This window comes from Pogona vitticeps, chromosome 1, assembly GCF_051106095.1.
Source record: "Pogona vitticeps strain Pit_001003342236 chromosome 1, PviZW2.1, whole genome shotgun sequence".
Classification (NCBI taxonomy): Eukaryota; Metazoa; Chordata; class Lepidosauria; order Squamata; family Agamidae; genus Pogona; species Pogona vitticeps.
The window spans coordinates 179338271-179351891 of record NC_135783.1 but is presented as its reverse complement, the minus strand read 5'-3'; the positions used below and the strand labels follow the sequence as shown (position 1 = coordinate 179351891).

General features: G+C 37.5%; 1 protein-coding gene across 4 annotated transcripts in view; it reads left to right on the top strand.

Annotated features, from left to right (window-relative positions):
• ADAM23 (ADAM metallopeptidase domain 23) overlaps positions 1–13621 on the top strand; it is a 94922-nt gene that overhangs the window by 35829 nt on the left and 45472 nt on the right. For all 4 annotated transcript variants that reach the window (XM_020780735.3, XM_020780736.3, XM_020780737.3 and 1 more), the window contains exons 11-17: positions 1382–1548; positions 2536–2620; positions 5068–5158; positions 6449–6500; positions 9215–9314; positions 11443–11514; positions 12994–13080. In XM_020780735.3, the coding sequence (XP_020636394.3) occupies positions 1382–1548; positions 2536–2620; positions 5068–5158; positions 6449–6500; positions 9215–9314; positions 11443–11514; positions 12994–13080 (654 nt within the window). The remainder of the gene's footprint in view (positions 1–1381; positions 1549–2535; positions 2621–5067; positions 5159–6448; positions 6501–9214; positions 9315–11442; positions 11515–12993; positions 13081–13621) is intronic.

Sequence of the window (13621 nt, the reverse complement as noted above, 5' to 3'; positions counted from 1 at the left end):
AGCTTGTCCTCCCTTTCTGCATCAGTCCAGGTGATCACATGTCTGAGCCAATCTGAAAGCACTTGTACAGTATTTTTTAAATAAATAAAAGCATCCCTGGTGGAGAGAAAAATTACAGATGGAGGGGTCTCTATGCTGATTCACATTTCCTATTGCATTGTGTGAGGAAGAGAGAAAAAATTGAATTGGTCCATCCCAAACTCATAGTATTCCCGACTTAGAAGGATTTTTTTTTACTAAAAAAGCTTCCTTCTGTCCTCTAGTGGCCTTCTTTGTTTGTTTCTTTGTTAAGAACACTGAAATAAAAGAATGCAACTTCTTTCCAAAAAAATCAGAGCACTGTCATTTTCAGTACTTAGTACCATCCAGAGGTAAGCTAACTACTAATTCATTAATATGGGTTCACAGAGTCCACAAAGAAGAAAGGCAGGTTACTTACAAGAACTGTAGTTCTTCAGGTGGTCATCTGTCAGCTCACAAATCCTGCCTCCCTCCCCTCTCAATGTCCCTACCTCCCCATTTTTGGCAAATTTGGAACTGAGGTAAATAGAAGGAAACAACTTCACATGTGCAGTAGAGGGATGGGCCCCACCAAAATGCTAGACTCAACTATAGCAGTTTTCTAAATGTTCTGCACATGTGTAAAAGAAACTCAGTGTAAATTCACAGACGAGCACTCGAATAACCACAGTTGGGTAAGTAACCGTCCTTCTCTTTTAATGCAGTGAGTGGTGGAACAGTATTGCAGCTGAGATGAGAGATCCTTGTCTGTGTTGAACTTTGCCTCTTGGAGTTCCGATTGGTAGAGGCCATCACCAACACTGCAGAAATATCTGTTGATGTCTTCATATAAATTCTGATACATATAATTGAAGAAACATAATTTTAAAATTATATTCTGTCACATTTTAAATTTCCCATAGCATAGTGTAAGCACTTAATAATGAAGGTGCAATAATAATTATACGTTGACTGATATTCTATTGAGTTTCTGCTAAGCAAAAAAGTCCCATCAGCATAGTAATGCGGGTTCATGCCATCTACGCAAGCATCACATTAGAAATTGTTATCTCCATAAAGAAAACCTGACCTCCATTTGGGCAACAGCCACACTATACACAAACAGTGCAGTCCTGCATCACTATGCTTGTAGGACTTTCCATTCTGTAAAAACTCAATAGGGTACTAACTATGATATTTTCGAACATAGAATTTAATGTAACCTTACTGAAATATGATTTCTAGGAAAACTATAGATATATCAGCTAATTGTATTCCCATGTTCCCCTCCTGCTTCATCCCCTTTGTCCTTCCACTGACTGGCTAACTGCATGTATGACCCAGTGTTCTACTCCTGTGCCTGTCCTGTCTCTGCCCACAGATTTACAAGGAGCAGCTGAACACCAGAGTTGTTTTGGTTGCTGTTGAAACCTGGTCAGATAGAGATCGTATTAATGTTCGTCCTGACCCAAGGCAGATGCTTCATGATTTTTCCAGATATCGACAGCAATTCATCAAACAGCATGCCGATGCTGTACATCTTCTCTCGTATGTATAGTGAGCTCTATTTTGTACATAGTTTTTTCCAGAAGACCTGTCCTTCATGTTTTCATTTTTGTCTACTGATTTTTTTTCCTAAATTTATCCTAAATGCTGCTGACTTCAGTTACTTTATCATTGCACTTATAAAAGGAAGATGCAAGTATTAGAAAAACTTTAAAATATAGACCTCTGTATTGTATTTCCATGTTTTATTTTAAATCAGTTTGATTCAGAGATTTGTAAATTAGTACAAGGAACCAATTTTAAAGATTCAAAATAATATCCAGTGTACTCTTATGGTGGTCTGCAGGGTAGCCTTAAATCCACATATAGCCCAACAGAATGGAATGTGTTCCCTGTTTGTTTCCCCCCAAACCAAGGTTCACTCTGGCGCCATTTTCTCTTTCATTCGCTGCCACCAGTGGATATTCCTTATCCACACTTGCCCAATATTTGAATCAGACACTTGCTGCCAACATAACTAGTTTATTTAAATTGAATTTGAATCAGAGATGTTCTTTTTAATCATTGTATAGAATCACTTGTTAAAAACCTATGATCTTTGGTTACACATTCAATTCTTCATTTGTTTTATTGATTTATTCACTTTAACCAACTTATTAATAATATCAGTTCTCTCAACTACTGAAGTCCTGTATTCTTTCAAGCATTTGCAGGTGAGCTGAACTGTCTGAACTTCAGCTATTTTGCATCTTGCTCTAATTACATGGGTTGATAATATCTTGTAGATGTTACATCCATGTGGCAGGAGATCCTTTAAGACCATTCTTGTAGCTTATTATAGGTTATTCCTCACAGGAGGTCACTCAAATACTTAATTAGCATGGTGCTGAGTAACGTATCTGTAGGCATCTTCCTTGTGCTGCAGGAAAGCTCATTACTGAAATTCCAGTAGTCCAAATATAAATACATATGATGTCCTTACATTGTGAGACATTGCTTTCAATATCACATTGTTTATCTTTTTCTAAGGAATGTGACATTTCATTACAAAAGAAGTAGTCTGAGCTACTTTGGAGGAATATGTTCTGTGCCGAGAGGTGTTGGAGTAAATGAGGTAATATTTGTTTTTGTTTTTTGGAACTTTTGTGTTCCCTTATCACATACCCTTTTTTTAAAAAAAGAGATGTGCCTTACTTCATCCTCAGAATTCCAAATCTTTTTCGTAAATATTTTGAAAAATATTAAATTGCACATAAAATTTGCTCAACTTGGTCTAGTCTATTCTTTTAGCTTTGGTGTTCAATACAGTGGTGCCTTGCTTTACGATTGTCCCGCATTACAACAGATCCGCTTTATGACGATCTTTTTCCGATCGCAATTGCGATCGCAAAGCGGTGGTCTAAATGAGGGAATTTGGCTTTGCGATGTTCGGTTCCCTGCTTCGGGAACCGATTCTTTGCAAAACAATGTTTTTTAAACAGCTGATCGGTGGTTTCAAAATGGCCGCCGGGTAAATAAAATGGCTCCCTGCTGTGCTTTTGGATGGATTCCTTGCTATACAGGCAGCAAAAATGGCCACCTTATGGAGGATCTTCGCTGGACTGAGTTTTAAGCCCATTGGAACGCATTGAAAGGTTTTCAATGCGTTTCAATGGGCTTTTTATTTTCGCTTTACTATGTTTTCGCTTAACAGCGATTTTCCTGAAATGGATTATCGCCATTAAACGAGGCACCACTGTACGAGTATACACTTTAATGAAAGCATTCAGTTTAGAAGAAGGAAGGAAGCATCTGTATGAGAGATGAAATATTTTTTATATAGAATCCAGTATACGACAGAAAAAAATAGTTGGCCTACTTTATGTACCTTTTGTGTTGTAGATATTTCCAGAACAGTTGTCTGCTTTTTTGTCAGCTAAGTTAATATAGAATCTTGTTTTTGGAAATTGGCTTTGCAATGTAATTCCAAATTTACTTTCTATACTTTGCTCCATTTTAATCCATGGTTTCTTCCACTGTGGTTCTCACATTAGCCTCAAGCAGTTTTTCTTGTTGATCGGTAGAAATCATTCACATCATTTTGCTAGTCATTCGTCTGTATTTTGTTACAGATTTGTAGTTTCAGAAATTTGAGTTAAATGGCTCTCCATCATAGTCTGTGAGACTCATAAAGCTTGGTTACAGTATTGAAATGAATTGGGAGCTGGACAGGGTTTGTTGAAGTTAGTTACAGGTCACTTTTTTTACGTTGGTGTGTTTGAGACAACATTTAATAAGTAAACTGCATTGTATATTGGTTGAGGGCCTTACATGGTCTTATAAAATAATTGCATTTATAAGCAAATTGGCACCATGGGGCTCCAACATCTGATTTTTCTGGGTCCCTTGTCTTCAGTAAACAAAAGAGAAAGAGAGAGTCATTCGGCTGTTTCTTTTCTGTCCCAGTTTCAGAAACAAGGGTAGGGGAGCTGCTAAGGATGGTGAAACCAATGCCTTGTCAGATGTTGGAAGAGAATTAGTTCGGTTGCCTGGTGCCAGTGGGAGTTGGGGAGCGCAAGGAAGCAGCAGAGGCACTACTGCCACTGCTTCCTTTGCCACCTCCTTCCCCTTATCCCCCTTCTGGCTTTCAAAACATAGATAAAACATAACTTATTTATCCCCTGAAGGTCCTGAGGCTCCTGTGGAATCCCTTCCAGTGTTGGGAAGCTGTCAAGGACTGTGGATGGGGAAGTAATCTATTAAAAATTGCTGCCTCCAAATAAAGTCTTCCTAGCAGCGGCAATTTATAGTAATTAAAGACCTTCCCCCTCCTGACCTGTAGTCACCAATGGTTTTCCATGGGCGAAAGGGATTTTCCATGGGACCTTTGTGTGAAAAATTGGAAATATTTGATTTCTGAAAAATTGTTGTGGCTGATATGTCATCAGCCTTATGCAGAGTTATATATGGCAACAGAATTTTAGCTATTATCTATTAATTATTTATAAATAAGATTTTATCTTGGTTCTAGCTTCTCCCTTGGATTGTTTCCCGACCTGAAACAGGAGCTTACAAAAACTACAGAGAAAAACAAGCCAGAAATAAGAAAGAAAAGCAACTGTTTTATCACTTTATGCACTATTGTGGCTTAAGCAACAAGTCATGCACAACACAAACCATGGCTTATTATGATATGTGAGTGTATAAAGTGTGTCATTCTGGGAAAATGTGCCTTTGCTAATATTCCATAGAGTTTTGTGAGTTTCCACAGCATTACCCATAGAAGAGCATTAAGATGTTGTTGCTTCCTTTCTGGTATAAATGTGTTTTTGTTGCTTTCTTGTTTACGATAATTAGCGTATACATTGTGAAAGTTTGAGAATGCAGTCTTGGAAATAAATTCACTTCATGTTAAAAAATATTTCCACATAAATATGAGATGTTTGAGTCAATTTCAGTAGATATATTTTTATTAAATTCCATATAGAATAAGTAGCAAGATGGAAATGAAAAACTGTAATAACCCATGTTTGGTTTTGTTGGGTTTTATTTCTTCTTTAATTTTTTCCCCTTCCCCCACAGTATGGTCTTCCCTGGGCAATGGCACAAGAACTATCTCAAAGTTTGGCTCAGAATTTAGGAATACAGTGGGAACCAGCATCCAGGAAACAGAGTATGTACTTGTGTTTACCTCCTTCTATTCTTTAAATAGAGATTATAAAATTTTACAGTTTGGATTTTGAAAAATAAACATATAAACATGGGACTGCATTCTGATCTGTGCAAATGTTGAAGTCCACATACTTTTTTAAAAATGTTATTTTTACTAAACCTCTAATAGCAAATAACAAAAAAAAAATGGCATATAAATCATGCTCCTCCTCACCTGAAGATTCAACCAGGTTTCCCTCCCTCTGTGGAGCCCCATTCCCCTTCGAAAATTACATTGACTCTTTTGAAGCTACATATTCCTTCTCCTTTGGTGGAATGGGTGTTCAGTGTTTTAAAACCCCACCTTCTCCAGTGTGCACCCACTCGGAGACAGCAACTTAGTTTTCCTGCCCCACCTCCTCTGGGCACTACCTCTGACTGGGTACCCGTGGGAGTAGGCAGCTCTTTGAAGCACGAAACAATTGTTCAGCCAATAAATGAACCAGTCCAAACTGCCGAACGGACAGTTTGTGCCTATCTTTAGTCCTGAGGAATGGCTTGCTATGTGGACTGCACTGAATTTGAATGAAATCAATAAAAATCAAGTGGAGGTAGCCCTTCACTCTCAGAACTCAGTGTCCAGCCCATAAAAATAATATCGAAAGGTTATGGACATTTTAAACTTAAAAAATGGTTAAAAGTTGCAAGATTAAAGCAGTGCGAAGAGGAAGGACAGTATGGATGGGACAGGTACCAACCATTAAAATAAACATTCTACCCCAGATATTGCTTTTCTCATATAGTATCTCATTACAAGATTTTTTTAAATGATTTTGAAATTACAGAGTATTTTTTAAACATGTTATACAGTTAGGTGTCTGGACAATAAAAATATATTTAAAATATCAGTTAAGATCAAAGCAACATATGGAATGGTCTGAAATATTGCAGCACTATCTCTATAGTTTACTTCCAAGCCTCATAGAAATTTTCTTACATATGTTTAAATTCATTAAAGGAAAGAAAAGAAAACAGTTTAAAGGCCTGACAGTTTATTCAGAACATTTTGGCTGGGTTCATAATTTTTGCACAGCAAATTTTCTATTGAAATACTCCAGTAAAATGTAAGATTAAATATGGTATCTCAATTGACCCATTCTCAGACCTAGCTATATTTTTGTTTAGCTGGAATTACTACTAACCTCTGTGAGCAAAGTGTGTTTCTTAGCTATTCTCTTTAGTCCTTTTATGTGGAGTTTATTTTTATTGCTCATATATGTTTTTTTCTTTGGTGTTTTTCACTTTGCTTTAGAAGGATGTGACTGCACAGATTCCTGGGGTGGATGCATTATGGAAGAAACAGGGTATGAAATAATAAAAGAGTCACTGTATGTTGCAGAAATTAAATGCTTATCCTTGTCATTTGGATGCATATAATATAGTAAGAGACATTTAACAAGATAGAATACTTCATTTTTGAAAAATCAGCAATTAGAAATAGACTGAGGTAACCACTGAATTAGATTTTCAGGTAATAGTAGGGTAATGAAGGGTGCGATTATATTGACAAATAATGTGGGAAATGCTCCAGGATTGGGACAATCTAATTATTTTCTGTAGACTGCATGATATAAAAGTGAAGACATAGTTTCCCACCTTAATTTGCCCCCCTCCCCGCTGCTGGGGCTTCTGCTTTTTTGGAATCAAAAGCCTTTGCATCACTTCAGGTTATATGATTGTGTGAGCCAATGTCGAAGGGTTTGTAGCTGGTGTATTTAAAGCCAGAATCAGTGAAAGATGCAGGGCATTGGGAAAATCAGCTGCCTTTTGAATCCTCTCCTCTGCACACCTGGTGTCTGCTTGTTTCCCTCTTCCCTTCCGATTCAGTTTCTTTCTTTTCCTTTCTTTCTTTTAAAGGCTTGCTAATCTAGTGCAGAGACAGTTATGGGACCAAAGATATAGTGATAGGACTAGACAGAGAGAGGCAGCTCTGCTCTAACCATGCCTCAGTTAAATCTGGATGTCCAGGGCAGAACAGAACTATCTTTGCAAGCTGGAAACAAGGCTTCCTCCTGTCTCACTGCTAATTCCTTGGCATTCCCCCCCACACACACACACACTATTGGTCATCTAGCTAGCCTAGGAACAGGAAGCGAACATTTAAAAGGAAGGAAGGGAAGGGGAAAACAAGCAGACTCAGGTACCAGGTGTGGGAACAAGAGGATTCAAATGGTTAACAAAGTGCAAACTAGACTGATTTCCTCCTCTCTTTCTCTCTCCCTCTCTTTGCTGATTCCTTTGTGGGTGATTGAAGCAAGGTCGCATTGAATTCATTTGCATTTTTCATGTTGTATAGTCACACACTACTAAGGTTAATTTTTTTTTTAAGCTGGAATGTAAGATAATTTACATGGGGTAAATTAGGAAAAGGCCAGGTGGACTTTAAAATTACGTAAATACAGGAGTGGGTGACACCATTTAGACCATGACAAAATCAAACAAACAGTAAGCTTTTGTGAGGTCAAGTCCACCTCTTCAGGCCAAGCACTGATATTTTGTGGACAGTCCAGAAAAAAATATAAACGAGAGTCCCAAAAATTCATGACAGGTAGCTGTGCCAGGTCTGCTTCTTAGAGGTGAGTTCAAGTGCTCATTGTAAATGACCTTTAGGGGCTGTGGTTTTAAAATTCTCTTTTCTCACTTTTTGCCCAATGTAATGCAGGTCCTCTGAGATGGCAAAGAGAACCTTTACCCTTGGCTAACTTTGTGCATCCATTGTGGGAATGGGCTGGCACACAGACAGTGAAATAAAGCGAGATAGGCAGAGTTGACAGAGAAATATGCAGAGTGGCAGATTTCACCCTGCCTTGACTCTGATGCTCTTTTATGGATCAAAAATCTTTCGTAGGAAAAAGTTGGCCATTCCTTGCTCTGAGAAAAGTGGGAAGGGGAGTTTTCTTTCTCAGCTGCCTTTTTCTTTTCCTGCCCTACAGACCACAAGCTCACATACAGTGTCCATGCTAATAGAAGGATTCTGGGAATTGTGGTCCAAAAATGTTATTTCTGCAAGTAGTTTCTTTGCTTGAGACTGCCTTTGCTGTCGGCAGTAATATTGACCTCTACAATCTTACTTGATAATGCATGATGAAGTTGTTTCTTGAAAGGGGTTGTGTTTGATATAACTAAAACACAGCCAGACTGACTCTTATCTTATTTCCGTTCCATGTTTCATAACATCTGCTGTTTTGCTGGTAGGGATGTCAAAATCCCTGGGCTAAGTCTGGATGAATTGCTCAGGAACTTCCTGGTTGATAGACCTGGAAGATCTGCAATAGCTGGACAAGAAGGCTGTTGTACCCATTTTAGGCCCTGGTCACAAAAGGAAAATGTTTTGTGTTTCTTCCAGTACTTTCCATACCTCTGTCCCAAGCATTTTAGTGGCAACGGACTATTTCCTCCTGTTTGAATGGATATGGTTGGCTACACAATGTTGCTGGTTTATTTTCTCTCTCTCCTCAACAGTCCATCTATGCCCTCATTTTTTTAAAAAAATCACTTTGGTTGTTGTGGGTTTTTCGGGCTTCTTGGCCATGTTCTGAAGGTGGTTTTTCCTAACGTTTCGCCAGTCTCTGTGGCTGGCATCTTCAAAGGACAGCACAGTCTGATGCAGTACATAAACAAATATGAGTTTAGCAGATAGGAGATATCCTGAGTGGAAAGGTATTTGTTTTCTAAGTCATTCTTCAGATGGGGAGGGCATACGGTATCTACAAAATTAATTAAAGAAAGTAAACCAAAGATGACAGGTAGCTTTATTTATAATGGGTTAGATTGAAGATTGTTTGAATTTGCAGGTGTCAAAGAGATGGTAAAGAAATGACAGAGATCTGCATTTAACTCATGTCATAGAGATTTTCATTAATTCAAGGAAAATAATACTGAGGGAAGTTTGGAAAATATTAAGAGACTGAACTGAGGTGACTGGAGCTGCAATATTATATTAATCTAAGCAAACCTATATCAGTTTTTATGGGATTCTGCATTCTTTATAGCTTTACTGTCTTTTTTTGTTTTTCAGTGTCTACCACCCCAGAAAATTCTCAAAGTGCAGCATTAAAGAATACAAAGATTTTTTAAAACGTGGGGGAGGTTCCTGTCTTTTCAATAGACCCACCAAGGTACATTGCTTACACTGTAATTAAATCGGTCATTTTTCTTTTGTGAGGAGTGGGGAAGTGCCTGGCATGAGTACTTCAGTGGATAAATGGCTGGTATTGATGATGATGATGATGATGATGATGATGATGATGATGATGATGATGATGATGATGATGATGATGGTCAGTGACCAGGAAGATAAGAATGCATTATTTAGATAAAATCACATAATATAAGAGATATTGGTCAATACATCAATGCATCCTTTGGGTCTTTTACAACATTAAAATTAAAAAGAAGTTCTGAGTTAGCCAGTAGCACTTGAAGGATATAAAAGCCTTTAAAACATCACAGCAATCACATGATATAGAATGAAATTAAGAGACACATATAACCATCAGTATGCCACCCCAACTCTCCTACAAAGTAAGTTAAACAAGACATCTCTAACAAGGGCAGGGGCACTCAAAGACCTTATATGATCAAATACTGCAGCAGCTTCAGTATTTGGCCACTTTACTAGTAATGTAAGAAACCTTATCGGAGAGCAGCAAAAGAATATAGAATTTGTCGGATCTTCCTGGGAATTTTTGAAAAATAGGGGAGAGACGATCCTTGTGGAGATCTTGATAGAAATGACAGTGTAAGAGGACACTGTTTCTACTTCACCACCATCACAAGGACATAAACGATCAGAATAGGGTATGCGTTGAAATCTCCAGGAGATTAGAAGGCAGCTCATTAAATCTAGCTAAGGTAAAAGCTCTTCTAGATTTAGGTGGTGTTATACTGGTCATATAGGTGGGAAGTATAAAGGTGTTGTTTTTTACAACTCTGGATTTGTCCAGTGAACCTAAATGTTCTTGAAGTTTTATGTCCCAGATCCTTTGCTCGGCGGCTGAGTGGTTGGGAAAGAAATGAAGGGAGGAAGGAGCAGACCCTCAGTCTTTCTTCCCCCATGTCTCCGCTCCTGCTTTGGTTCAGCATTTTTTCAGAACTAAAAAAGATAAGATCTGTGTTTTGAGGAGCAGCTGAGAACTGAAATATACATTACAGAAGACTCATCATTTTAGTTAAAATAATGTTAATACCAGGTTTGGTTCCCAGCGCTTAAATGCCTTCCTCCCATGCAGTCTTTCCATTAGGAATAGTTTTTATGTTTGTTTGCGTAGAAGTCAGATAGTTCTTAACACTTTAAAATATAATAATTTATCTGAGTATCATTGTATAAATGCTGTGTTCCTCTTCTGGGCATAAGAATAAGTTTTATTTAACTCACGCTAAAGCATTTCTCTTCTCAGACATTTTGTCCTTTTTCTTCTAGTATTTCTGAATAGAAAAGTGAACCAGCCAAACCGATACTGTTTTATGTGCTTTTATTTTTTAACGTTGCGTCTGTATATCATATACACACAAAGTATCACTCCAAAAAAGGCAAACATAAAATGTTACTGTCAAAAAATTTTTTTCAACCACACTTCAAAATGCAAAGAATACATATCTAAAGAATAACATAACATTAAGCATATATAGCCTTACACAACCTTACATTGACATACAAAAATAAAATTTTACCCAGCCATTTGTGCCAGCACTAAGCTCATATGGTGGTAGTCCATGATGCTAAATTCTCCTCTCTCTTCCTTTAATCTATCTCATATCATATGCTTATGAACTTTCTTTCTTGTTTACTTATACTTCTCCTAGCTGTTAAATCTAGCAGTTAACTAATATATTTATCGTGTTACGTGGCAAAGTGCTTCTCTAATATTTCTATACAATTCTACATATTCTCTGCATGCTTGCAACTTGCAGTCATAGAAGTCAGCTTTGCTGCTGGCTTGTAGTCATAATATTTTTCACATGTAAACAACTCTGCTGAGGTAATAAATTGGTATATGGGCGGATGGCTCATGAGATTTCTTACAGGATTAGTATCCTGCTTACTCAATGATTTGGTGAAGATAGAAATTTACCAGATAGAACTAAATCTCTATCAGATTCTTGACTCGTTTGTGTTTGTCACTATAGTGCTTCAGAATGGGAGTAGGCAATAATCAAAAAAAATTCAATATACAACTAAGTATTTGAATGGTAGTAAGTTGTAATATATTTTAAAATGATATTTTGCATATTTCTCTCTTTAAGTTGTTTGACACTACTGAATGTGGAAATGGTTATGTTGAACCAGGAGAAGACTGTGATTGTGGCTTCCAAACGGTAATTTAAAAAAAAAAAATCCAGTTATTTAACCTTACCTGAACTGTAAATAGCCATTTTTGCACCTACAAGAAAATAAAATATATAGAATTGCATCGCCTGTATTTTCATTGTAATTATTTTGACAATAAGGTAAATAACAAGAAATGAAAATGTGTAGTGCTCATTTAGGGAATGATTATACAATGCACCTTTTTCCTAAGGGCATGGCATGCTTAGGATAGCAGATACATATACTATGTTTTTTTCCTGTGACCCTCAGCTTTGTGTGGCTGAGGCATATGCCTCACTTGCCTCACCTTTGCTACAGCTCTAATCCTTACTATTCATCTAATAAACTGTTCCTTAAAATGAAAACTTAATAATACTTTATTAACAACAAGCCTAGAAGGGAAGCCAGCCAGGCCCGCTTTTCTTGGAGCGGCTGGCATGCTTGGGGACAGGGGTGGGCATATAGAGACTTAACAGTGCGACTGAGACAAATGGGTCCAAATCATGAGACGAGTCACAGTTCCCTGCCAAAACCTGCAAATCAAGTCCAAGTCAGGTTACCAATGCAACTTGAGTCGGATTCAGCCGTGAGTCCCCCTCCCTGAATAAGCTTAACACTATTTCAGGGCTTTTTCTTCTTGTGGCCCTCCAGCATTTTGTAATGCAGTGGCTATCATCTCTTACCATCAGTTATGCTACTTTGTGCTGATAAGACCTATAGTCTAACAGCTTCTGGAGAGTCACAAGTTGCCACTCCTCCTGTGCAGTAGATACTGGATATTAAATACTGCACACATAAAATATGAGATCATTGCATATAATATGGTAAGTGAAGAATAATGAGGAATAATATATTTTCTATAAGAACTTTCCTTCTCTTGGTAAAAGAAAAGATGGCTGAAATCCTATTTCTTGGCATAGTAAGTCACAACTAGAGTTGGCCAATTGAATCACTGGAGATTTGGTGAGTCAACTCTGTAAGTTTCATTGATTTAAAAGAGTCCACTTTGTTTGCAACCTAACTTCAGCATAGTAAGGTGCAACTAGAGTAGCCCCATTTGAACCAGTTACCCTGTGGAGAGATTGACTCCATAAACCCACCCAATTCAGTGGACCTATTCTAGTATGACTTGCTATGCTAAGCAAGAAGATTTCAACCAATATGTAAAAACTGTTGGAAATCCCTGCTAGCAGAAAGTCCAACTGTGTTCCATAGCCATTCTTTCAATCATGACAGGGCTTTTCTTTAGAAAAATGGAGGAAATTAGCAAAAAGGAGACATAAGTACAATCAGTGAATGTGGTTTTAAAATACTAAATTCTGTTACACTTATTCCTTGTTTTAGGTTGCTGTGTATCTTGTTGATTCTACAGTATAGAAATAAGTCATATCCATTTATCGTTTTTCATCAATTTGTGGTTGAATTTTTGTGACTGAGTTAATGTACTTGATTTTTAGCATGAATACATCACAGTGTGTTTTCTTCAGGATTGCCATGCAGAGTGCTGTAAGAAATGCTCACTTTCCAATGGAGCTCATTGCAGTGATGGCCCATGTTGTAATGAAACTTGTCTTGTAAGTTTTTTTAAAAGATTTTCCCCCTCTTTGCTATAACCATAGTCTAAATTTCATTGTTAATGTTTTCAGCTCACTGCTTTCAATGGCTGAAGCTGAAGAAGTAGTGCTTACTTAAGAGGGCATTGTTCAACAAACAGATGATACCAAAGCAACATTTTGCAGTTAAGTGTTGCATGTTGGCAGCAATTTGCCAGTTTCTCTAACCAAACTTGGTGAAACTGGAGTACTCTATTAAAACCATTCCTTTTTAAAGAAAACAATAGCTGCTGTTAAGTCAGCTGAGATGTTCTCCATTTGTATGTATCCAGATCTTCTTCAGCTCTTTCTTACTCTAACTTTGTCATGTCATTGATAGCAGAAATTTTATCCCGCACTGAAGCCTTATGTTAACCCTGGTAAATTACAAAAGGAGAAGAGATTGAGGTTATGAGGTCTTCTTGAAGAATGTGGACTAGACTTCTCAATGTGTACATTTGGTATATTGTGGGTTGTTAAACTTCCATTTTTAAAAACCAGGAAAATGTGGCTGCCATAGCTT